At 49.7% G+C, this 25,746-nt stretch overlaps 1 protein-coding gene across 1 annotated transcript; it reads right to left on the bottom strand.

The window, feature by feature from the left end:
* Window positions 1–1,234: 1,234 nt before the first annotated feature.
* Window positions 1,235–25,508, bottom strand: SLC9A6 (solute carrier family 9 member A6). The gene is made up of 16 exons (XM_075106784.1): window positions 25,180–25,508; window positions 18,678–18,877; window positions 18,103–18,180; window positions 17,343–17,419; window positions 16,266–16,378; window positions 13,809–13,914; window positions 10,127–10,268; window positions 9,788–9,893; window positions 9,473–9,561; window positions 9,149–9,262; window positions 7,455–7,566; window positions 6,839–6,992; window positions 6,628–6,658; window positions 5,304–5,383; window positions 4,563–4,668; window positions 1,235–3,516 (listed from the first exon to the last, which is right to left on the bottom strand). Exons 1-16 carry the CDS (start codon window positions 25,439–25,441, stop codon window positions 3,241–3,243), a joined length of 2,046 nt encoding a protein of 681 aa, XP_074962885.1. The 5' UTR covers window positions 25,442–25,508; the 3' UTR covers window positions 1,235–3,240.
* Between the last annotated feature and the right edge of the window lie 238 nt (window positions 25,509–25,746).

A 25,746-nucleotide genomic window follows, 5' to 3' on the forward strand; every position in this document is an offset into this window, starting at 1 on the left:
GTTGCTGCGTTACCCGCTGGCCAAAGTCCATGAACAAACTAGTCTGAGAAGGTCAAGCAGCACGTCGTCACTTTGCTACAGATTTATTTCCGTGTGAATTAATGAAACAGTACGCACAATTCCAGAAAAAAAAAATCTTTTATAGGCCCATAATCCTTCTTTCACAGTACAACGCAACAGTAAAGGATTTAGTCAGTGTAAACAGAAGGTCCAATAGTGATCATCAGCTATCACAGATCAGCTGCACAAACACCACAACGACGGAGTTAATGCCATTACCACACAAATCGACAGTACTAGTACAAATCATAACTTTACCTACAATGCTTTTTCATGTGCAAAAACCATGAAAATTCAATTTACAGAAGAAGGGCACCTTCTCTAAATCTTCATGGGAGCTGTAAACTGCCTCCTTGGGGCTGTCTTATCTATTTGGCAAAAGGTCTCAGGGCCTGATTCTCCAAGGTACCCTTAACTTCATCTGCAGCACACAAGCCATCAGGGCTCTGCATCTGAAAACCAGGCACTCGTGTATTCTCTGCTGCAGCAGGACGAAGAAAATAATCAGCTGAGGATGAATCTGAGTCGTTTATTAAATCACTCCTGAATTTCAGCTTAGATTCACTCATTCACCAAGACTATTCAAAACAGTCCTGGTTATAGATCATAAGAGTACAGATCGTAAGAGTTCACAGGTAACCCATAAAATCATCGTTTGTTAACTTTTTTTTTCCTTTAATGTACTAAGTGAACTGCCACTGGTGTCAAAAGGTGAGGCTTAAGCTAATGTGTTGGCAAGCTTAAAGACAGTGGATAAATTATTGAAGTCAAAGGGTCGGGGAAAGAGAGAAATGCTACCAAGGCTACGGTAAAACGTTACGCTGTGGCAACCTCGCAGTGCTTGGCTGCAGATTTGCACCTCAGCTCTGGGATCACCTCAGATCTGGGGGTCGCCTGGGAGGGAGCCCTGCACTGCCCTTGCGCTGCGCCGGCGCACGGGGCCTGCCGCGGGCTTCCAGGGGGGGGGCAGAACCGTCCTGCGCCTCCGCCTGCACCAACGCCGGCTTTGTAAATTGAATTCATAGTCAGATTATACAGGAAAAAACAAGAGGCAGTTATTTATCATACCTGTTTAAAAAGACAAAACAAACAAAAAACAGGATGTAGAAGTGATGCAGTAAACCTAAAGTCAACAGGTACCTGCTTTTTTTTTTTTACTTTTTTTTTTTTTTTTAAACACATGAAGTTAAGTTACAGACATTATATAAAATGCACACTTTATGGAATTCCTGCATAGCAGGAAACAAAGAGGCTAGCGCTAATCCAACAGCTACGTTAACAGCGAGACTGCCATTTACCGGTGCAAGGAAGATACCCTATCTATACATAAACAGAGCGTTACCCCCCTTCCAGAGGAGTCCTATGGCAACACTTATACATTTTGTCCAGAAGGAAAATGAAAACATTTTCTTGGGGATAAACTGCCAAAATAATTAATTTCACATCCGTAAATTTAAGGCAATGTTACATAGACCTGAGAAAATGAAAAAAAAAAAAAAAGTTTAAATTTATTTTCTCAACTATATATATACACTCAAAATTTCAGTATTTCCTGTCTCCTCCAACTCTCAGGTGGTGCTGGGGAAAACAGCCATGGGGAAACTGCTCTGAGGTCTCAGGGTCGGATCCTGAGCGATGCAGAGTTTGTTCCACAGAACGCTAATGGGAGCTGTGAGTACTCGGACTCACACGGCTCTTTTTCATATACTCTCTTTTTAAACACCTCTGTTTAAGCCCTCTGGAGAGGGTTAACTCCAGAACAGGCCTGTAGTGCACTGGTAACCCTGAAAGGTTTGTATAGCAAAACCGCAGCTAAAATAGACAATAAAATTACATACAGTAAATTTCTGTGATTCCCCCGTTTCAGGAGAAAAAGAAGGATGTCAGGGTTAACAATTTCACTGCACCTTTAGCTACTCCTGTAACTACAGAGTAAATCCTTTAACACTAGTGCGAAATCGCAAATTGTTCTGTGCTTTTCCTTGGAAAATAAAAATGAAAATAACAAAAATAAAATCAACTCACAAACATTTCTCATTAAACAGTGAGAGACACGAGAGAGATCAGGTGGGGATTACAGACACACAGCATGCTAAGGAGTTATTAAACAAAGTGCAATGATTTTAGACTATACAGGAGGATGGACGGACAACTCCCCTTCAGTACCACCTAGGTGCTCAATACCTCTGGAGAGGTCCGGAGGTACCGTGTCAATCTGTAAGCCGTAAAGCTTGTGTTTGAGGTTGGCTGGACTCCACGGCCCCACGTGCAACTGCGGTAGCTCTGCACGTCTCAGCTCTGTCTGTGACCGCCAGAGAAGGGATTTGCTTGCACAAAGAAACGGTCGCTTCCCAAATGTGAAATTTAGTTGAGGCTTTCATGGCTGGTTCTAGAAAGCTGCTTGAGCCACAGCGGAAAGATGGACTCAGCCCTAAAATCTGTGCATGCCTGGTGTAGTTTCTGTGGGGTCACCTTCTCCTAAACATGACTACAGACACAACCCATCCCTGCCGCCAGACACGCGCAGTCCTTGCTATCAGCCCTAGCCAGTGCCTGCCGTTAGCCCGGCACAGCAGAGCTGGGGAAGAGGGTCAGTAAGAGGCAGAAAGTCTCTAGGTCCCAGCTCAGGTTCCCACAAAGTGAACAAGTTTATCACCGGCTGCTGGCCAGCAAGAGGGCCTGTGGGCAGATTTTTCACTGATATTTCACATGTGACTATTCAAAGGTCAGAGACAAGAAGGAGAAAAAAAACCCAAAACAAACAAACAAAAAATCACAAACCAAAACAATCCTCATCTGACTAGAAAGCGATTTCCACTGCTCGCCAGCACCTCCCTACCCTCTTCTCCCAGGCTCAAAGGATGAACAGGGAGTCAGCTCCTTTACTTACCCTGCTGGGAACTAAACCCTTCGTCAAACCACACATTAAAGAAGCTCACTGTGTGCAAAAGACTCTTACGCTAAAACAGTTCCACCCTACACAGTGCAGTCAACACAGTTTTTAACTTAAATTTGCAGCTTCTTCTTTACAAGTGCTTGGCAGAGAATATTTATATTCTTCTGACACCATATAAATAATATTTATACAGCTTAGACATTTTGAGACATGCATTAGACTTTAGGTAGTACATATTTCTTGATCATATACGCAAATATTACTGTCAATTAAACCAAGCAACCTTATGCTGGACCATGTCTTGCGTTATCCAGGATGTTTGATGGCGGCTCCGAATCGTCCATGGGAAGGACCAGGCGCGTTCCCCGGATTACGAGTTCATGGTCCCCAAAAGCAAGCTCCCGATCGAGAGCGTCTTCAGAGCTGTTTCCCACGAACCGCCGCGACGTGCCGCTGGATGCGACGGAGTCGGTGTTGACAGTGGAATCCCCATAGGTCAGGCTGATGTCCCCGTCGTTCAAAATGAGGTCAGAGTCATCGTCCTTCAGCTGCTCTTGATTCTGGGCAACAAACAGGAGGAAAGCGCTGTTTAACTCTGCCTGAATAGCTGTGTTTGAAATCACACAGTGGTGGTGAATGAGCAGATAGAGGCACCAGATCACAGACTCTCCTGCACGCGACCATAACCAGATGTGCCACACACCCCCCTCTGAGCCCAGGAGACTTGCACAACACACTAACTTCTCTGCAGACTGCCTCTCTCAACTCTTCTTTCTGATGCCACAACCAGGTATGCGGGGAATGCAGTTTTGAGTGGCTTTGACTGGACTAAAATACCTGTGACCACAGGAGTCACATCGCCGACCCAACAGAGCCATCCCTGTTTTGTGCAGGGGACTTGATGCTGATACTTTGCGGGCAGGACAAGAAAACTCCTTGTTAACGGAAAGCTGCTGCTGCAAGGGGCTCCTGGGCATGGCAATGCCCCGAATGCTGCAGCCCTGCCGAGAGCCGTGCGGCACCAGCCACCTGCAGAGCCACAGTAGGTCAAACGTGACCAGCAAACCGAGCTCCTCAAAGAGCATGGGTGCACACAGGGTCTGCGGTGGTGGTGGAAGGGGTCGCTGCCTACAGGGTCTCCAAAGCTCCCTGCCCCTCTGGGCTGCTCAGGCAAGGGCTCTTTACCATTTCAGGAGAAAATCAGCCCCAGTTCAGATGCTGGCATCCTTTTCGGTTGCAAGTGATACAGCTGAAGGGACTGCAGGAACAGCTCAGCTGCAAGGCTGGAAGAAAGCAGGGGATGGGGAAATTTTGTGTCCTTCCAGCTGGACCTGAGGAAGGACACCTGTGACAGCTTCCCTGTGACAGCTTCTTTGAGCCAGTCACTGAGGAATCACCATGAATACACCACAAGTCCCTTCATGACCAAACGGTCAGCTGGAAAAGCAAAATGGTCAGGGACATTAGCTCATCCATCAGCACCAGTATCTGACCTTCTCCCAGGCTCCCAGCTCAGCACTGCACAGCAGCACCCAAAAGCTATGCAGAAACGTGAACGTCTCAAACACCACCAACACTGCAACAGAAAGGACACTGCTGGACTCACTTCGTACGCCTGAGGACTCGTCAGGCACCGGGCAACAGGCCCACAGCACCCCGGGAGCGTGGTCGTCAGAGGAGGACCGCTGTGCGTCAGCAGAGGCTTTAGATAGCTACAGAGAGGGTTAAGGAAGAAAGAGGAATAGGGCCACGTCGGTAAGTCGAGGGGTGGGATGCAGTGGCAAGGGACTCGGTGTCTCGAGGAAATCACAGGAAGGAAAGAAACACAAGTCCCTGGAAGCATAAAAATTATAGGGATGAGCAATGTGAATGCAACCAAACAGTGGGACATGGGTGGACCAGGACGCAGTCCCAGTTAGAAAAGGCTTAGCAGCATCACTTGTCCATCATCCTGTGCCTCTCAGCCTGGCAAATCACTCCTCCACTAATTCATGGCAAAGCATTTGCAAGGAGCAAGAGGCACAGCTCTAGCGAGAGGGCTACAAATGAGAAGACCCCCTGCCTTCCTGCCCGCCTGCCACAGGGATCGAGGACTCCCTGGGCTCCCAGCCTTGGAGAGCCCAGCTTTGAACTGAGCTACTGCTGCATTCCCAGTTAATGGCAGGTGGAAATGGCCATTTCTCGCAGCCACAGACACGAGAAGGCACAAATCAAAAATCAGCAGTGTGACAGGAAAGCAAATGCTGACTCCTCTGCTAAGCCAGGAGCAAGTCATGCTCCAAGTCAACGGAGTAGCTCGGGCAGATGGGATTTGGCATGGCACACACCGACCACCACTCAAGGATACTTGTGATCGAAGTTGTACCACATGCGGAAGAGCCAGGCGCTTTCTGCCTTCGTACTCCTCCTCTCGCTCTCTGGGACGCCCTGTGGGAGAGCAAAACATTAAGCAGCAGCAGGGCAATGTGCCACGACCCGCACCAGGGCCAGGAGCCCCCACAGGGCACTGGGTTATGCCCAGGGGGACATAAGAAGACACACGCTTTCCCACTGCCTCTTCAGAAGAAACCTGTGGGCTGCAGCGATTATAAAGACATTAACACCACGACAGGCTGAAGGTGCTTCCAGCACCACACTCTGCATTTAGCAGTGTACAACAGCCTTAAGGAGGTTGTATCAAGGCACAGAGTGACTATTTTGCTGCTAGAGCCTTCCAGTTTCTGGCCCCAATGTCTAAAGTGCCTCAGAGCCAGCGGCTGCATCCAGATATCACATTTAATAGTGACTGACAGGTCCAACCTCCATCAAATTTCGCCTGAGATTTTTGTATGCAAATAACCATGTGTTATGGGGACTCCTGGCTTCCTTCTAGTCAGAGAAAAAATATAAAACTGTTTGGAGGGGACTAGGAATACAATTACATATTTCACAGAAATTTGGCTTTAAGATTTATGGCTCTGGGCTGCCTTTAGCATTTGACACTTTCTCTCCAGGAGGTGAACAGCCCAATAAATGGCTCTGAATAAAATGAACCTCCAAGGTACAGAACCCACACCGAGATCAAGTAGAGCCACAGCAAGACTGGGCTGCAGATACACAAACAAGACAGCTCGGGGCTGCCAGGCAAAAAACCTCCCACTGCCCCAGGGCTCCAGCATTTATCTCAGCGTGGTTGGTGGTTCCTGGTCTGCCACATAACTACCCACAGGAAACGCGGGGACAAAACAGAGGTTGAGGGTACCCACGGGTAAAAGCGGGACAGAAGATGCTACATGAAATGAGTCAGTAAATGGCATTTCTGTATGGCCCTGGATGCTGGGATGAGGCAGAGAGTCTCCGTGTCATGCACCTTTGGTATTTATTTCAAACCCAGCAAGGGAGAGACCAAATCTATTGCAGCCGTAATGTGGACTGACTAAACAGTCCAGCGTTACTTCCATGCCCTTCCTTCCAACTGAATAAAAACAAGCCTCATTATAAACACAGAGAGCACAGAAAAGCCATGACTCCCACTGACTGCAAAATCTTTCACCAGAGGAGCTAAAAACCCTCCTACAGCTGGAAGGGAGCAGAGCACAGACAGGAATTCACAGGGCCTCCGACGTAACCCCTGCACCGACAAGCACAGCGCAAATTCCTCTACAGAGGCTGCCCAGCGGCGCCGCACTCACCACATTCTCCTGATCCGCATCCACTCCGACTCTGCGGAGGAGAAAATGAGCACAGGGTTAGGACAAGCAATGCCAGGTGGGTAGGCACCGTAGTTCAGGGGGGAGGATGCAATCTTCCTCTTGTTTCTTAAAACTGAGCACCTTAAACGTAAGAGTGGGACAAGAGGGAGGACATGCTGCACCAGGAGAGCCCCACACATGCTGCACTCACCGGATATTCAGGCAGGACAGCATGGCCGTGGTACCCCCACCGAAAACCCACACCGTAAAGAAGACGATGAGGAGCGTTGTGCTGAACATCATCTGCCGGGCGTAGGTGGCCGTGTCACGGATGGCCAAGGCGAACGCCATGGCTCCTCGCAGCCCTGCCGGGGAAGGGATGGCAAAGGAGCTGTGTTAGCCCATGACATGGCAGCCACCCCCACCAGAGGCTTCCCCACCTAGGATTTACACCACGCTGCCCTAGGTGCGGTCCTGTCCCTCTGAGGGGACATCTGTCACTGGATGAGTGCACAATGCTTTAACAATGATGACTTCAGGGCATATGCTATGAAAGCCTGGGTCATCACCACTTTTTCCCAGCCCAGAGGGAAACCCTCCTCCTGCCCCACACCATGCACTCAAGTGCAGGGCAGGAGGAGCTCATTCCTATGTCTCAAAACCAAGGCATTCACAGCACCGAGCCTAAGGGAGCCCTTTCCTGCCCAGCCTCTTCTCCAGACATTGCACGTGATAGATTTAGGGTTCAATAAGGAATATTTCCAGGCAAATGCAACAAGGAATTGCAGATAGGCCACATGGTCGGAGGCAAGAATCCGATAACGTACCAGCAAACATCATCATATGCTGCAAATTCGTTCCAATCTTATTTCTTCTCCCCAAATTCAATAAAAATGACAGTGGGTAAATATTGGCAGCTCTTCCTAGGAAGATAGCAAGCTGTATTTGCACACGTTAAGGAAATTTCTCTTCCTATGTCTCCCATCGCATCCCACCTCTGCACACAGAGCCAATTTCTACTGCCTTATGAAAACGCTGGTCCTCTGGATACAAAGATAATAACGCAGCTCTGAGTGCTACAGCATGCTGCTGCCTCACCAAAGCAAATTACACACTGCAATTCAGGAATATCATACAGAGCGAAGCACAAATGAACATGGGAAATGATGAGAGGGCACGTTAGATGAGTGAGAGGAGAGAAAAACCACCATTTCCCGCTGTATGATCTCCCCTGCAGGTCCTTTTCCACCCCAAGAATTATTTGTCCTCTGCAAAGCTCAAGTTATCACAGCTACCACAACCCCTCTGACATTCCCCAGCATGCCACACTTCACAGCTGGGTTTGAAGCTTTAAGCCAAGTCCCGTTCCCAAAGATTATTCAGCAAAATGAAAGCAACAGCAGTTGAGAAGGGGGAAAAAAACCCTAATACTCTCTGTTTTCATAGCCTGTGAGATACAAGAATCACCAGCTCCTTCCAATTGCTTTTTATCTTTGAAGCTGTGTCTTTTAATACAGAACCCAGATGGCAAAAATAATCCTGGAGCCAGTATTCAGCACAGCCTTGAATAATATGGAAAATGCTTCCAGCTTTTATGTTCTTTCCTGAACATCATGAATTTGCATAAGAGATGTATTTCATGATCTCTCTCATGAATGAGCTATTTCATCAGCGAGTTAGCCAGCTCCTACTGAAGAGGCACAGCACAAAATTTCAATCTAACCACCGAAACAGCACTTCCCTGCTCTTCACTCCCTTCACCCCACTGCAACCCCACAAAAGCTCATCAGGGAAATCCAGCAGACCCCGCTGCAAATCCACGCACCAGCACTGGCAAAGGTACCGACATTTTATTTATTGGTAAAAACCTGCTTCAGTGCAGGGAAAGGGTGAGCACTAATCTGCGCATCTGAACTGCCTTCCCTGTGATATGAAAAAAATTCCTTCAAAATCCTTGTTTTTCTGAGACATACCAGGGCCAATAGCTTGCTTCCATTAGCATCAGCCTGCAGAAGGGGAAATCCTTTCTCATTACATCATTCAGAGGCATCTACTGTAGCTTTAACCTCGTTATTTGATGAAACAGGAAAAAAAAAAAAAAAGAGCTTCTTTCAGGGTCAAGCAGACGGAATAGCAGAGAAAAGAGGAAATAAACGGCTATTCCAGGCGGTCCCCATTTGCAAAGCCACTCCTGGTGCCATGCTACCATGTGACAAAGCCTGGTGCTTCAGCACCACGTCCACATGGAACTCCGAGTCCCTGCAGCAGCTGATTCAAATACCCATGAAAGGAGACAAGACAGGGGGAAGAAAAAAAAAAACCAACAGAAAAGCTGGGAAAAGAATCTCCATCTTCTTAAAATAACCAGCAAAGGCACTGCTACACAGAAGAAATCCCCTTTTAAAAATAAAGCTAGACTGACTGAAGAAATACCCCACCTATTTGAATGAAAAATACAAATTGCGAATGAGGCACCTCTTCTTTTCTTTTTTTGTCTTATAAAATGGGCTCCAAAGGATACGAAAGCCCCCACCACGAAGGTAGGGTTAAAGACGTGGTTCTGGAAGGTGAACAGTGCAAGTCCCATGTAGGAGAAGATGAAGTTTTCTGCCAAGAAATTCAGAAGCTCAAACAACTGAAAAACAAATTAGAAGCGAGTTAGACATAACATAGATTTAACAAGAAAAACATGTTAGCCCATCCATCACGCAATGAATACTTCTGCAGAAGCAACCCTAGTAAAATCCATCTGTAGAAAGACAGATGCACTTAATTTTGGCTAGCGAGAAGGAAAAAATATTGAATTGAAATCCAGAGAGGTTGAAGGGGGCTGAGGAGCTCTCACCTGCTTGGTTCTGTGTTGGGACTCTGTAGATAAGTTGTTATAGGTATAATGGGCCTGCGTGATCCCACAGAAGAGTACAGCCACCACACCTGGGGAGCAGAGCATCACGTTAGACCCTTGGTCATGAAAATGGAGCTGAGCTGCACCCTAGTAGTGCAGGGGACTTAATGCAATAACCCCAGAACCCAGAATAACTAGATTTCTGAAAGCAGAGGGAGAGCCCTGGCTGCAGTCGATACTGGGAGAAACAAAACTCAACAGGCCCATTATCCCTGCAGATCTCCGTCCTAGACGCAGGGCTGTGCTGGAGCTTGCCTGTAAAGCCACATGCTTCAGCCAGCAGGAATGTGCTCCAGGACATCAAGAAGAACAAGCCGGTCTCCAGCAACGGGAACTCCCGAAGCTTGGTGAACTTGGTGACGTTGCAAATGGTTAAGGACAATTTGGAGAGAAACTGTAGGTTGAGAGCATATCAAATCCAGTTGTGTATCGCAGCAACACAACACAGCCTGCCCCTAACAAGGCTACGGCACTGCCTTTCGTTAATTTTAATTTAGGCAAAAAATCATGGAACACTGCATCTGGGTGAGATGCAGCGCAGCAAAAAAAGAAGCTGTTATGCAAACACTTAGGAAAAAACAACAAAAAGGATATTAAAGCTGTCACAACTCCAGTAGCCGCTCCCATTGCAAAAGATCCACTGAATATCCCCAGGAAGATCCCAATGGACTTGAACATCGCTGTGACATCAAATGTGTGGCTGTTGTCGCCTGCCGGCTGGTACGCAACAATTGAACTGGAAGAGGGAGGAAAAACACACACAAGAACAAAGCATTCCTTAGTCTGGAGGGAGATGCACCTCTGTGGTGCTACATGAGCTTGGCTACACCTGCTGCAAACACCAAGCCTAAGAAAAGAGGGAGACAAAACCCAAGTCCCATGCTGCAACCCCTCCGCGTTCACAGCACGCAGCAGCAGCGTGCTTGCCCTGTCCCGGGAGTTTGGGATCCTCTTTGCTCCCATTTCACTTTCTGCGGCTCAGCCACCCCTCCTAGGCAAGGCTCTGCATTTGCTCCTTCTAGACATTAGAGAGCATCGGACCAAAGCCCGTCTCTTGCATGATCTCCTGCAAATACATTTGGTAGGCAAGAGTCCTTCATTTATGATGGTATTTTGGGGGTTTGACATCAGCTTTCTATAAAGTCAGGCACTCTGGGACCACAAAGCATTCGAGTGGGAAGCCTACAATTCTCTACCGACTCCAGAGAGGCAGCTCATGCGAATACCCCCTGGAGAACTGTAAGTTATGCTGTTTTACCACATTTAAAGTGCACTGCATTCATTTTGCACTGCTCCGAGTTCTGAAGTGAAATATTGCAGGGTAGCAAGGCAAACAGAACACTGCTGGTTCACCAGAGCAATGCTATTATCTTCATCCACCAAACTTCAACAGACCTTTGTGATGAGAGGGCAGATAGGTCTGCCACGCTGATCCCATCTCTGAATCTGCCCCCTCTTAACTCCTGGGCCTTGCATCAGCCGTTCCACTGTTTCACTTGGAAAGGCTGAGATATGGGGTCCCCTATCCATCTCCTAAATCCCATTTTAATAACAATTCTTACACCACTTTCTTCGATACAAACTTACCGAAAACATTAACTTCCTAGTTAGCAATCCCTCAGCTGGCTCTTTGGAGTTGAACTTTACACATTTGCTGTTCAACCTCCTGAGCTTTGCTGGAATGGAAAGTTACAGCCCCGCGCACACATCCTGCAGCTCTCACCTAACTACACACCAACATTTTGCTGCAACACAAATGACAATCCTCCCCTTTCCAACACATCACGGGTCACTTCCCTTGCTAAATTTCCCTGCTTTTGATACATTTCATTTTTCTGCATTGCCTTTCACCTTGCAAGCTGCAGGTTTAATTTCTTTCATCAATCCCATCTTCTACTTCCCATTCACCAATGTGCTCTTATTCTGGGGTTTGGAGTTTTTATAAATCCAGGCTGGTTTCATTTCCGCTCCATAACCAACTGTTTGGATGTTGGGTTTGTGTTTTAACCCACTACAGTTTTCCTTCCGATTTTACTTCTTGCATCACTAGTAAGACGTTACTGCCAGCTGCCCTTTGTGTGCTTTATTTCCCCTGCCCCTGCAGCTCCCTGTGGCATTTAGCCCCTGTGAAACCTCCCTTCAGAAGAAGCAGGTAGAGACTCTGCGGCTGCATTTACCGCCCTGCTCATGAACCGCAGCCCGGGCACCTCACTGCCCACTGGCTTTCGGTTCTAGGTTCAATTCCCCTTCATCCTGCCGCCAGTTCCCTGCCACCAAGCCAGGCCAGGCCAGGCTAGCACAAGGCAGGAACAGAAAGGTATGGATCCTGCTCCCCAAGCACAGGAACAGACGTTTGTCTGGGACTGAAAGCGGGGAGGAAAGGAGCCTTGGGGGGCACCAAGCTCCTGGGAGCGCCCGCCCCTGGCTCCTCGTCCTCCCCCAGCGCGGGGAAGATGCCCACAGCGCTCGCTTTCACCATGTGCAAGGAGCTGGCAGCACTTCTCAGGGTGATCACCGAACCCGTGCAACTTGGCTGGCCGCAGCTGGAGCCCCCTTCATGCCTTGGGACGAGGCAGCACCAGCTGGCACCCAGGCAGCAGCTCCTCCCTCCACACAGCCCACCCACCCAGAAATGCCCGATTCCCCATCTTCCCAACTCACCCCTGCATCTCCTAGCTGGGGAGCAGGTCTTCTGCTTGCGGGAGCAGAACCGTCCTCACACGGTTCCCCCATTTATGCCTCTGCTGAGAAATGGGCAAATGCCAAACTAAATTTAAAAAAGGGGAACCATAAACAGGAGCTCTGGACCGCTCTCGGAGGAGCTCTCCTCCCTGGAACAAGAGGCCCTCGTGTCCTCCTTCCACCCAAGAGGTGGTTGTGTCCAGGAGACTGGAGGCTGTCCTTGAGACACCTGCACCAAGCGATACCCCCTGTGCTCACCAGGTATGCCTTATGCTGCTTTTGGTGACCATGAAGACAAAGACCACGGCAAGCTTTAAAACAGGTACTGGTTAGCTGCTGAGAAGCCCTTGGGAAGTCAGCATGCTGCTGGGCCAGCCTGCACAAAAGCCTTGCAGCAAAATAACTGCTGACTGCAGCTCGGAGCTGCGGTTTTGGTGCAAATTATCTTATTTCAGGGAAGGAACAGGATAGAACTCAGCTTGTAGAAAGAGGACGGCAGGAAATCAGAGCAACATCTATCAAGCTGGTACTGAAACAGTGCAAGAGGCAAATCACCACGCACGGTGCAGTCGCCTACGTGTGCGGAGATCCACCACAAATGTCGCTACTCTGATGCGGAACCCATCCACTCCCACCCAGAACCTCCCAGCAGAGGCTGGAAGACCCCGTTTCCTCCCCACTCAGGATCACTTCTTAAACACAGCCTGGCTATGCAGCATTTACTCTTGAACCAGTGGTGACACATCCAGCATAAAAACCAAAGCGAGCAATACAAACAGTTCCAGAAACCTCAACAGAAACATTCAATTCAGTAAATACAACTCATGCGGGCGGCGATACACAGCTCACAATATGTTACTTGCTGCCTCCACCACAGTAAAACCCACGCAACCAGCACGCCAGAGTGACAAGTATTCCAGAAATATTTTCTGCATTAGTCTTAGCTATACGTTAACCTGTCACCATTGCAGATATTCTGTATTTCCAAACAAGTTCCCGTGATGACAACACAGTGAAAACGCAGATAAAATACGTCCTACATGCAGAGGACATAAAATACTAAAGAATATAAAACATTCTTTAGGAAGCCAGCAAGTTTCCCATGTGTTCAGTCCAGGCTAAAAACTCCAGCTGTAATAAATACCATCTTCTTGATGCATGGGAAGTGGGGAGAGAAAGGAAATAGCTGTTTTACCAACTATTTACACCTAAACAAAAGCAGGTATTTGCGGATAGGAAGGAAGACAGGTAGGAGCAAAGCCATCGGCAAAGAGTTTCAGTGGGATTCTGCAGCTGAAAAGCAGACACGATGCTTCTCCCGTTTCAGTTCTGGCTGGGTCAACCAGCCATAGAAGCAAAACAAAACCATCCATCATGCCGGGGGAAGTTGTAAGGAGAACGCGCAATCCTAAGCTGCAGTCTGCAATGAGGAGAGACATCAGAAGGTCACTACAGCTTTTGGGGATGCTTAATGTGGAAATCTGCTCTTGCAAACACCGATGCTCCTATTTACAGGAGCAAGGCCAAGTGGCTCCCCCCAATGCCTGACATATAACATACATAACAATTAAAAATAAAAACAGAACACACTTACGAAGACAGCACTATGGCAACGGCATCATTGAGGACGCTTTCGCCAAAGAGAAGGGCATACAGCTCAACATCAACCTGGAGTTCATGGAATATGGCAAGAACAGTCACTGACAAATAGAAAAATAGAGAGACATTCAAAAAGGTGCCGTTATTTTGGTGTAATCAAAGGCAAAACATCCCTTTTTAGAAAGCTGCCTTTCTGCACGCCTGTGCCACTCTGCTGCCATGGTGCCAGCCGCCCCCCAGGCTCACTTTGATAGTCTTCCTTCTGCCCTTTCAGATTTGGATTTGCTTTATCATTTCCCTCCTCCTCCCTTTACTAAAATACATCCTGGGCATTAGGTCTATTGAGTCTTTAGCAGACAGACATGAGCAAACTCTGCTCTGAGCTTCCTGAGGGTCTCAGCTCGTGGGCTGGACCGCTGGACCACGCTGACACAAGCAACCCAGCTTTTGGGATGCCATTACCTTGGAGCATCAGGGAAAGCCTTCCTGCACCTGCAGAAGGCCAGGAGGATGCAGACTTGTCCAGAATGACGGCTGTCTTTTCCTTCCATGCCTGATGCTCCAAGAGAAATCCTTGGATTCAACACAGGTTGACACACTGGAAGTGCCAGTGTTAGCATTTCAGACCTAACTGGAGAAAGCCAGGCATTGCCTCAAACCCCACATAGGGGTTTCTTGTGATTTACAGCCACATGGTAGAGATCAGAGCACCCTCAAGCCCTTCTGCAATCCAGCAGCTCCAAAAAGATAATGAAAATGCAGCAGGTTTTGCATATCAGCCTTGTAGAAACATCACAACACCTAAAGTAAGCAAGATGTAACACATGGCGCATCGTGCACAGCTCAGGCTGCTGTGGAGGGCTGAGCTAATTCCAATCAACTTCTGTGGAAGTCCTTTAGAACAGCATTCAAGGACTCATCTGTGCACACTGAAGGGGGTTTAAGCCATTTATGCACAGGAAAATGCTCCATTTTTACCTGTGAAATCTTCTTGTTCCTATTTCAAAGCCTAAAGAAGAGACATGATGCCAACAGCTCATCTGCAGCATTTCTAAGCATTACTTCTACCTATGGTCCTCGCCCGGCCTCTGCCCATCTGCCATCAGATCTACCTCACTGCCATCACATCTGCAAGGTGCTCCCGGCTTCACAAACATGCCCCACTCTCGATGTCAACACCCCAGCAAGGTTACGGGGAGGACGCTCAACCTCACAGCCATGTGGGAACAGCTCCCCACTAAAGGAACCAGTGGCCTGAACGCAAGCCCACCCAAGACACGTTTGGAGAAGCTGGGAAATCATTTTACCTTATTTTTTAAGTTTTTCTTTGGTTTGTTGTTTTAGTTTGTTTTGTTTTTTTTTTTTAATAAAAATAAGTGCAGTAATAGCCATACCAGTACCTGGCAAATCTTAGGGAAACATAAAAAATAAATCACTAAAAACTCATGGGGAATGCACATCTCGCCTCTCACCTGGCAGACAGATGTGGCTACCGCCAAGTTATGCTGCAGTTTATGTTCTGCAGCTTATTCTTGCATATATGCCTATATATACACTGCTCCTCATTTTGCCTTTGAAAACAGAAACGACTCATTGTTAAGATGAGCAGGTAAAAGTCCCAACTCATATGGAAATGACAGCCACTGGCACTTGGCTTATCCTGGTGCGCAATCTCTCTCTTCCATGTAAAACTGACCAATATCTGCATTTAAAAAGATCCCCCAAAGCTACTGTAACATGTGGGGGGTGCAGGGGACAATGCTGGCAACCCCCAGTCCCACCACGCTGCTCTCAGCCAGGCTGCAAAGGGAGAAATTCAGGCCCTGTTCAGCAAAGGGCAGGAGGAAGGAGAGGCCTTTCCGTAGACCTGTGTTTTTAGGTGAAGCTGGAACATGCAAATAAACAGCTACCATGTAAAAGTAATCATGAATGAAGTGAAATTCAGTCGGACAAGGCATGGTTTTTATAGTTTTGATTTACAGAGTGCTTCAGCAAGCCAAGCTGTCACTGCTGTCCTCAGTACTGCTCGTTAAGATCAGTTTTCAATTAGATCAGCACCTTCCAAAATCCCACCTGAACAGAAGAGGAAGGAAATCAGCTAAACTAAACCTGTCAGCTGAACCCTCCCCGTGTTACAGATCTTGTTCTGCATCAGCCGTTGACTCAGGATGGCAGTGGACCTGTCCCAAAACCCAGCAAAGTCAAGAAAGAGACTGCTGGGACTTCACTGCAAACAAAGAATTAGGAAGCAGAGGTTTGGAAGGTATAATACACGTAACTGGAAGGAAATAAGAAAGCATGGAGACAAATTTGACCTCTAGGATATTGCAAATGAACCCCAAAATTCAGAAAAAGGGAACTTACACAGGGTTCAGACTTTCTTCCCCTCTTCACCACAACTCAAAACAGAACAAAGAGGTAAAATGAGGGAGAAAATAACCATCTAACATACCTGGGTCAGTTGCTGACACGATGGCACCGAACAGGAGGCAGTCGGTGAAGTAGAAGTCTCCCCCAAGCTGCCCAGTGACCTTCATCAGCGCCACACAGCCATACACGACAGAGCTGGTGATTAGAAGAGGCAATTACTCATCTCTGCAGTGAATAAGAACGATATTCAAATGGGCTCGATTCCCCTGAATTTGCCAGATTAGCCCCTAAAGTTATCCAAACGCCGGAACGCTGAAGAACTGTACTGGATGAGCTGGGCCTGGTGAAACCCCAGAGCCACGGTCTCGGAGGCGAGTGCTGGACCACACACACCAAAGCACCCACCGCACCGGACCACAAACACAGCACAGTGAGGAACCGCGACCGAAACTCGTCCACAAGTGTTACATGGCTAAAGAAAAGCAGCAGCCAGGCTTGTGGGGTCTCGTGATCACTTTGCAGCATTCCACATTAACACATTTCAGTGGGATGACCTTGGTCTGACTTTGAAATAGCCAAAACTTTCAGTGAGGAATAGATAATGCAGATGCTGAGTTTGCTTGAATGCACCAGACTCTCCAGTGGAAAACACCCTGCACCAGCCTGCGGGGCACTATTCAGAGCAGGAACCATCTAGCTCCCTCTGCACACAGGGATAAATATCTGAAACATAATCTGTGCTTGCTAGGCACCTGCTTACAGCAAGTGTCTGGCACGCAAGGACAGGACACGCATTTACGGTCCTGCCCCTCCTGCCTCTCACACTTGTTAGGGCTGTGCTTTCAATAACTTGAAGTTACTGCCTGTATTTTCAAGCCAGCCTTCAGAGAAGCACGGAACTCTCCTTGCCATGTATATAACTATTCCGTATGGTATACTGAAAAAGTACTGTGCAATTAGACAGCAATCACCCTGTCCGCACAGCGAAAGCTTGGACAGCAAATAGCATTATTTGCTGCTGCTGAGCAGTGGTAGCAGAGAGCCTGTGTGATCTTTCAGGGCTGGGATTAGCAGCTGCAGATCCAGGCTCAGAGCACTGCCTCCGAGCACAGCTTGGAAGAAGCACCACGGAAGAACCAGACCAGCTCCGACTACTCACCCGATCACCACGCAGGAAATGGCAGTGCCAAGAAAAGCGTACGCTAGGATGGATCCCAAGTTTCTGAAGAAGTGCCTCTAGAAGGAGGACAACAAAAAAAAAACCAAAACTAAAACCCACCTGAATTTTATTTTGCTAACAATTTATTTCAAGCCTGCGCAGGCACCCACGCAGCTTGCACCTAGCTCAAACACCACAAGCTGGACAAGCATGGCAGGACGGTGCCCAGCACAACAGCATACACCGCCGGACCAGCAGATGTTAATGCAGCATTTTTTTAAGGAACATATCACTTTCTTGAACCCGTGTATTTAATAAGGTGCTGTTCCGAGTCCTGGGAACTGATTTCCTAACCCTGCAGCACTCCTCCTTCCCTCTCCTGCAAGCTAAACAGCACCATTTTCCTCTCCTTCCAAATCAGCATTTCAGAGAGCTGCTGCTTTCTAAAACCTTCGCACCCTCCTACATGTTTTGAAAGTAAGGATGGCTGAAATGGCCCAGCTGACCTCAAAAACCCCTGGGCAAACCCATGCTGGAAATGGCTGAAGTCACTGACCCTTCCCAGGACAAAGGGACGAGGGACGGATGAGACTGACTGGGGCACTCTCCGCCCTGCGTCCTACAATCCTGCATGCAGTCGGGAAAACCATACCCAGCTCCGCAGCCTTGCCCTGCTGAGCAAGCGTTAAGGCACTCCCAAGTATTAAAAATGCTCTGGAGGCAGAGGAACTAAAAACGTAGGCGCTGTAAAGGCACATACCCTTTTCAAGCTGTAGCCTGCATAAAATATAATTGGAGGAAGCAAAATGTTGAAAAATACTTCAGGATCAAAAGTCACCTGTTAAGATAGAAAAAAAAACAAAAACAAAAAACCCACAGTAAAATGGTTTGTTAAGACTTTGCAAGACAAAACACAAGTAAAAATGTCATATAAAATATATGGAGGGAACCCTTTACCCCCACCAGATGAAATGCTGTCGGGTGAACGCTGAGGATGTGTCCAGGATCTTTGGGCAACACAGCTCAGAGTCTACACAGCTTAAATTAAGATCAGCTAAAACTAGAGTTTCATTACATTGTGTTCGACTTTTAATTTATAGCCAATCACAAATAAAATAAAATAAAATAAAATAAAATAAAATAAAATAAAATAAAATAAAATAAAATAAAATAAAATAAAATAAAATAAAATAAAATAAAATAAAATAAAATAAAATAAAATAAAATAAAATAAAATAAAATAAAATAAAATAACGTAATCCAGCAGATACAGGACCTGTCCCCATTGAAGGAGTGGGGAGCATCGCTCACCTCTCCAGTCGCCAACTCCCTTACCTTTCTCAGCATCTCATTATCCTGGACATTATTGAGCTCCTGGGCGCTGATTTCCCCCTTCAGGGTGTACTCATAGTACTTTCCGCTGACGTTCACCAGCAGCGTGGCAGGACTGGTCTGCACTTGGCAGCTCAGCGTCACGTTGTTGACGTCGCTGGGGACGTGGATGCCGTAGCGCAGGACCACGCCGACCAGGACCCCTGGGGAGGGACACGCATCAGTGAGACGAGCCACGTAAACTCCCGGGACAATCCCTCTGAGCACAGATGGAGCATGAGGCACACCAGGACCCTGACCCTCTGCTCAGCTGCCGAGTACAGCCGCCACCCAAATAACTGCCTGAATGAAATTAAACCATCCGCATCCTCCCATCAGCCATGCAAATGCTCTGTGCTCATGCAGGCTTTTTAACACTGGGCACAGACCAGTCCTGAAGGCTTTTAATTACCCAGCAATCAGCGAGACCCTCCCTGTAGTGCAGCAAATAGCCAACATTGAGGGCACGCTGGTTTTCTTAAGGCGAGCGCCCTGGCATTGCTGCACATAGCTGGGGACCCGGGCAAGGCACTGCCCACGTGTACCCAAACTACGCATGTTGCACCTGGAAACCTGATGGCATCATATTTTGCCCCTACAGAAATATGTTAAACCCTTCATTTTTGTAGGGGATCAAAAAAGGTACCAAGCAACCATCACAAGCGCTTTGAGGATGGTGAGCATCCTTCATAAGACACTGCAGCACTGTACAGCCTCCTCCCACACCAGGGAGCTTTCGCAGCACATAGCAGCGATCCCCATTTTATAAAAACCACGGAAGTTTCCCACTCCAGGCCAACCACCCGGGTCTGCTCCCCACCCCCTGCAAGCTTCAGCTCTGCGCCATGAGCAATAGCTCCAGGGCAGCCCCAAGGGCCAACACTGCCTCTGGCTCTGCTGCTGTGCAGGAGTATCGTGGGGTTAATTTGCAAGTCAGCAGTTTATATGGCACTTTATGTTTGCAGCACAGCTGATGAGCTGCGCTGTGAGGTCTCGCATCCAGATTAATGGCATTCACACAGTGCAGGCTCCTCCGGCTCCTTCTCACCCACACGGTGTGCCAAGTGCTCTCCTGGCAGAACTTTTTGACATCTGCAGGCTGGGGAGGAGGGATGTCCCACAAGACACCTTTCCACATAGCCTTCAGCACAAAAGGGTTTGGAAACTCCTCGATTAAGGCAGCGCTGAGCCACCACAGAAATCCTGGATCTTAACCCCATCTATGAACCACACATTTATAAAAAGCTTTCAGACACGTGGGAACTAAACAGAGACCGCAACAGTCGGAAGGCTTCTCTATTTACCTCCCAGGACGCTCCTGCTTTTTCACTCTTGCCTTAATTAAGATCTTGCTCTGCACTTTCCTACAGGCAGGGCACAACCCCGACTGAAAGGAACTCCAAATTCTTCCTCCGCTGCCATCTCACGGGAGCAGAGCCTGGGCAGGAGCTCTGCCATGGCCGGGTGGGAGACAGCAGGACCCCGGCACATACAGCATCCCCTGCAGCCGGTTCCCAGTCTGCTGCTTGTTTTTTGCCTTCTCTTCCCTTGACCAGTTTTCCAGGACGAGGTTTGCTCATTTTGCCAATGGCCAGAACAAACGTCCCCACCTCCGGTCCCAGGGGATGTCATGCACAGCAGGGCCACCCAAGCACACATCCAGGCCATGAGCAGAGGCAGAAGAATTGGCTGCAGACTCACCGCTGCTAACCCATCACACTGGTGACACAAACGGCTCCTCTCAGGGACCAGGCTGACAGACCCGGGAGCTGCACCCAAAACGCAGCCCCTGCTCAAATACAGCACTTCTGCAGCACAGCTCAGCTGCTCTCGCAAAGCTACCAATGCTTTTAAGCCATATACAGTCGACCATGTGCTCACCACATGCTTTGGGCTTTACCCTGCACTGCACCGTTGGCACAGAATCGCCCTGGCGGCAGCAGCAAAGCTCCCTCTCAGAGCACAGCCAGGCACGGTCAGCTCCAGCTCTAGCAAGGAGAGCTGCTTCAGGGAACGTCGCGCTGTGCAGAGCATCCGAGAGCTGCTTTCACACCGGCATCGCTAAGAAGGGACAGCAAAGAGGAATCCTTTTGCTTACTTTCCTGCTAGCCTCTTTGCTCCTGTGATCTTCCAGTGCTCCGGAAATAACAGTATGGAAATGAAGGCAAGGATGTCAAGAACACTGAGATGCCTGAGCATGTATTGACATGAGGATGTGGCGGGGGGGTGCACGGCACCTCAGCATCGGGACAAAACACCCAGGTTTCCTTTCACCCAGATGATGATGACCCCCAAGGTGCCATGGGAGACCAACAAAACTCTTCACTGGGACCAAGCAAACTTCAGAGGGTTATTTACATCTTTTATGACTATTAAGCAGCTTTAAACAGTTACAGTGAGAATTCAAATGAAAGGGAGGAAAGCCAGACTGGAGAGCTCATTTACTCTACCCTTGCAACTGCTGCTCCTCTCCGTGGAGCAGGCAGCACCAGGTACACAGCACTCTGCAGCCTCCCAGAGCTACCTGAGCTGGCTTTTAAAAAGTCTTTTTTTTTTAAAAAATGAAGTTGAATTAGAGGTTCACGTGGGAGTCAGAAACCTCCAGCAACAGCAGCAGCTGCCTGTCTTTTTCTCAGCTGGAAACCAATCCAGTGATCCCTTTAAATGCCCAGGCTCAGCATTTTGAGATAAGAGGCAGGAGGGACGGACGGATGGACAGACATTGCTGCTGGGAATTCTGAAAGGATCCTGACTCACCCGCCTCTCCACTCTTAATCCCCGTCCCAAAGCAGCACTACATCTGATAGCACGCCTGCTCATCCCCACCGTCTTGCTCACCCAGGCAGCTGCTCCCGGCCCCACGTGCCAGCCGCAGCCGAATTCCCACTCTGGCCAGGAACAGGATATGGGAAAAGGGGCGTGTAAACCTACAATATCTGCCAAGACCGCCGTGCTTGGGGCTCCAAGGAACAGGCATTTCACCTTGCCCAGTAACACGCTGCCTCTCCCGGAGCTCTCTGGACCTGGGTGGGGAAAGACACCCACATGCAAATACACATCCGCACAAAGAGCTCTTGGTGTGCGAACCGGCCAGCAATGTGCCAGCAGCTCCCCACGCAGAGATACCATCAGTTACTTACAGGAAAAGCATGCTGCCACTCTGCTTAAAGCAAATTACTCTGCTGACATTAAGATAACCCCACTACCAGCCCCTCCTGCCCACCTAACGATGCTTGCTGGAGGCACCTCGGACAAACCTGACTGGGATGACAAGGTTTTTTTCAGATGCCAAACCCAGTCCTGGGCTCAGGCTACCTGGAACCAGCCCAGGACCACATAGGTCCTCCTGGTTCTGATGGTCTCTTAGGAAATGGATCAAACCCTGTTGGCGCTTGAAGGGCCATCCTAGCAGCAACCCGTGAACCACTCTGCCAGTATTGACATGCTTTTTGACATGCAGCCAGAAGTTTTACAAAACAGAGCCCTGGGAGGGAGCAGAGCAGAGGGAACCTGACACAGAGGAAGCTGCCAGCCGAAAGCTGCAAGGAGTAGAGAAGCTAAAGGCAAAGCTGGTAAATTGAGTTCTTTTATGCAAAGTGCAAGAGATTATTTTCATTGCATTTCTCCCAACTTCATTAAAAAGAACATAAGCCCATGGGCTTTATTTTTTTTTAAGGTGTTGAACATCTCCGAAGGAATGTTTTAAAGGAAGTCTAATATATTACCATTCAGGCACTTAACAACAATGGAAGCACACAAGGATGCCCAGGTGAGCGTTAATCTGGACACCAAAAGGAAAGAAAAATGTAGCAAGCAACTGAAGACATCCTGACAACAAGCAATTTAGATGTACACAATCCAGGGGCCAAGTGGGAACAAGTACAAGGAGACTAAACTTCTGGAGAAGCTCCTGCTGCATCCACCATCAGACTCCAAGAAGAACTGAAACAAGACTGTTCAATTAATCATCCTAAATGTTGAGTTCCTCAGATGTGGGAACCTCATTTTAAACACTGAAATGAAGCTTAGAGGCTACTAAACACCTATTTTCTGTCACCGTGAAATGACTCCAGCCTGTGCCGACAGTGTGATTTGTAAGATATAAATCCACCCGGAGCAAGAGCTTGTAATTTACAGTAAAAACACAGACACCAAGGAAACTCTGATGTGCTTCGGCAAGAAGAGATGCATGCAAAAGTTTTATTTGACTTAGTTGTTAGGGGTCTTTTTAATTAGAAAAAGACAAGCTTTTACAAATTGCTTCTCTTGCCCAGATTTCAGGGTCTGTTTTGCAGGCTGCCTGCTGCAGCACTTCCACATTTTCAGCGGACTTCCCCGGGGCTGAAAGCATCACAGGGGGCCAGGGACAGCGAAGCAGAAGCGGTACCTGCTCCACTCCCTGCAGCTTTTAAGTAGTCGCTGTAAAACAACAGCATCTCACCAGTTCTCAGGAAATTACACATCCCTTTTCCTACAGTAGCTCTCTCAACCTGAGAAGCAAATGCCAAAAGCCTTGATAGCTGGGAAAGACTTGGGATTTTCTGCATGACCAGACAGGTGACGTTACCGATTTCGCCAGCAATTCTCTAAGCACAGTCTGCAAAAGAGCAGACAGAAAAGATGAATTTTATGGATTGGCAGGAGACCAAAATGACCCAGGTATCCTCTGAGAACAAGGGGAGCACTCAGGTGGGTCAGGGAGAACAGAGGACCAGGAGGGAGAAAGCTCCAGGAGAAGAACAAGGTTAAGGGCAAGTTTGAAAGCATGAAAGGAATAGAAAGTCCATGTGTCGGCGAGCTCCTGCTCGCAGGAGAAGGAAGACCACCTGTGCTGGAAGCACGTGCTCCCACAGCACAGCTCCGGTCCCAGGGAGGTGACCACCCCTGCCCCGGGCAGGAGGCCAGCAATGCCTGCACCCGCCTCAGCGGTGGCTTGCAGGAATCTGAAGAGGCAGACCGGTATTTTGTGCCTCTGGGCTGACGCAAGTGTCTCCACCCCTTCGTTTGGAAGGACGCTTCCAACTGACCGAAACGTAGGATCACAAAAGCCAATGGCCCAAATGGGTCGAGTCCCAGCCTTCAGAGCAAAGCTTTCTGCTGGGTGGGGGGGGGACTCAGCCACATTGCTGCCCTGATCGAGCTGGGTCGCACACCACCCACAGCCAGCAAGGGCACGGAGAGCACAGAGGAGAGACGCTAACCAAAGCACTCAGCAGAAGATGGCTTTTCAGTCCTAAACTCAACAAATCTTGCCTAGATAAGGATCCATGGCCATGTTAATCACTCACCCAGCACAACTCCCAGTTGTACTTTGGTTGAACTCCAAGTCACGATAGACAACACCGGCAGAGCCACGTATGGCATCTCTATGCAATGGTTCAGGCCACTTCACAAGGCCATGTCACCTCAGGAAGTCACAGGCCACTATTAAACTCCAGCCAGCTACAGACCTGCTCCCCCGACCCACGGCGTCGCTCCACTTGTGGGAACACACATGGGGCATCTCGCCATGAGGTCCTGTCACAGCAGGAGGAGGAACCCCAAAAGTAGGAGCTCGTGCACACAGGTCCCCGAGCGGCAGGACCTGAGGCTGCTGGCCCTGCAGGTCCCTGAGCACGGCAAAGGGTGGGAGTATCTCACCAAATGGCCTTTCCACGCTCTTCTTGGACAGTTTCTGCAAATTCAGGCACATAGGGTGGAAACACAACCTCTGGCCCCAGCATGCGGGATGCAAGGCTCCTGACCAGCGCAAAGCCTGGTCGGTGCTGGCCCAAGTCCCCACTCTCAGCCCTAGAGCAGGTAAGCGGGTGACGCGGTGCCGGTGCACGGTGACAGTTTCAAGGCCGCGTGGCAGGTGGTAGCCCCCGACCCCGCCAGCTTCACCCTGCAAGGCCGCCTGGGAAAAACCCAACCAGATCCTCACTGCCAGCGATTTCAGAGTAACGCTGCCCTCGAGAGCCCTCGATATCTAGAGTTTGGAAAACAACCAACCCTCCCTCCCAGATAACAGATAACAGTCAGCATGAGGCGGGACGGGACGTCTGGCTGTGGCTGGGAGGGGATGCGGCGTGTCCCCTCAGATCCCCGCAACCCTTCGCCCACACGGACCTCCACGCAACGAGCCCCGCCGTAGCCCCTCAGCATGGGGCTGCCAGGCGCCCAGGACGGGAGTGGTGGGACGCCAGTCCCCGCTGCCAGCGCCCACGCTCGCCGCATCCTCTGGCCGTCACGGGGCTGCCAGGGAAGGGGGCAAGAAGGGGCAGAGCCAGGCCCCGCGAGTGGAAGGGGACGGTGGTGCCGTGAAGGCGGGTGGCCGGGCACCAACCCAGGCGCTCCAGTTGGCCCAGCACGCAGCCGGCACTGGTTCGGCGGGGGTTCCCAGTGCCCAGGGCAGGGCGGGTTTCCACGGAGGGGGGAGCGGGGGGTGGGGGTGGGGGGCGTGCGTGGGGGTGCCCGCGCCCCTCACCGTAGATCATGGCGAGGCCGGTCTCGTGGAGGAAGCGGGCGCGGCGGTGCTTGAAGAGCCAGATGGTGAGGATGGTGAGGGTGAGCAGCAGGATGAAGACGAGCAGGTTGGCGCTGTCCTGCCGGTGGCTCTCCTCCGCCGCCTTCTCCGACACGATCTCCTCCTCCAGCGCCCCGGGACGCGCCGCCACCGCCTCCCCGCCCGCCGCTCCCCGCGCCCACAGCCCCGCCGCCGCCGCCGCCGCCAGCACCGGCCCCGCCATCGCCCCGGTACCGGCCGGGCCCCGCCGCCACCAGGAAGCGGCGCTGGGCGCAGGCGCTGCGGGGCGGGGACAGCGCCGCCGGGAGCCCGGATAGGGACGGGGCCGGGGCTGGCGGCGGCGGAAAGGGGGCTTGGCGGGGTTTTACAGCCGGCACAGGGAGAGGAGCCGGGGCGGGGGGGGAAGGCGAAGGCGGCGCCTGGAAGCTCGGAAGGGGGAAGGGCGAGGTTTGCAAGAGGAAAGGTCGGCTGGCAGTGGGGGAGGCGGCGAGGTGGCGAAGGAGGGTCAGGCCGCAGGGGTGCGAGGGG

This window comes from Phalacrocorax aristotelis, chromosome 11, assembly GCF_949628215.1.
Source record: "Phalacrocorax aristotelis chromosome 11, bGulAri2.1, whole genome shotgun sequence".
NCBI classification, from domain to species: domain Eukaryota; kingdom Metazoa; phylum Chordata; class Aves; order Suliformes; family Phalacrocoracidae; genus Phalacrocorax; species Phalacrocorax aristotelis.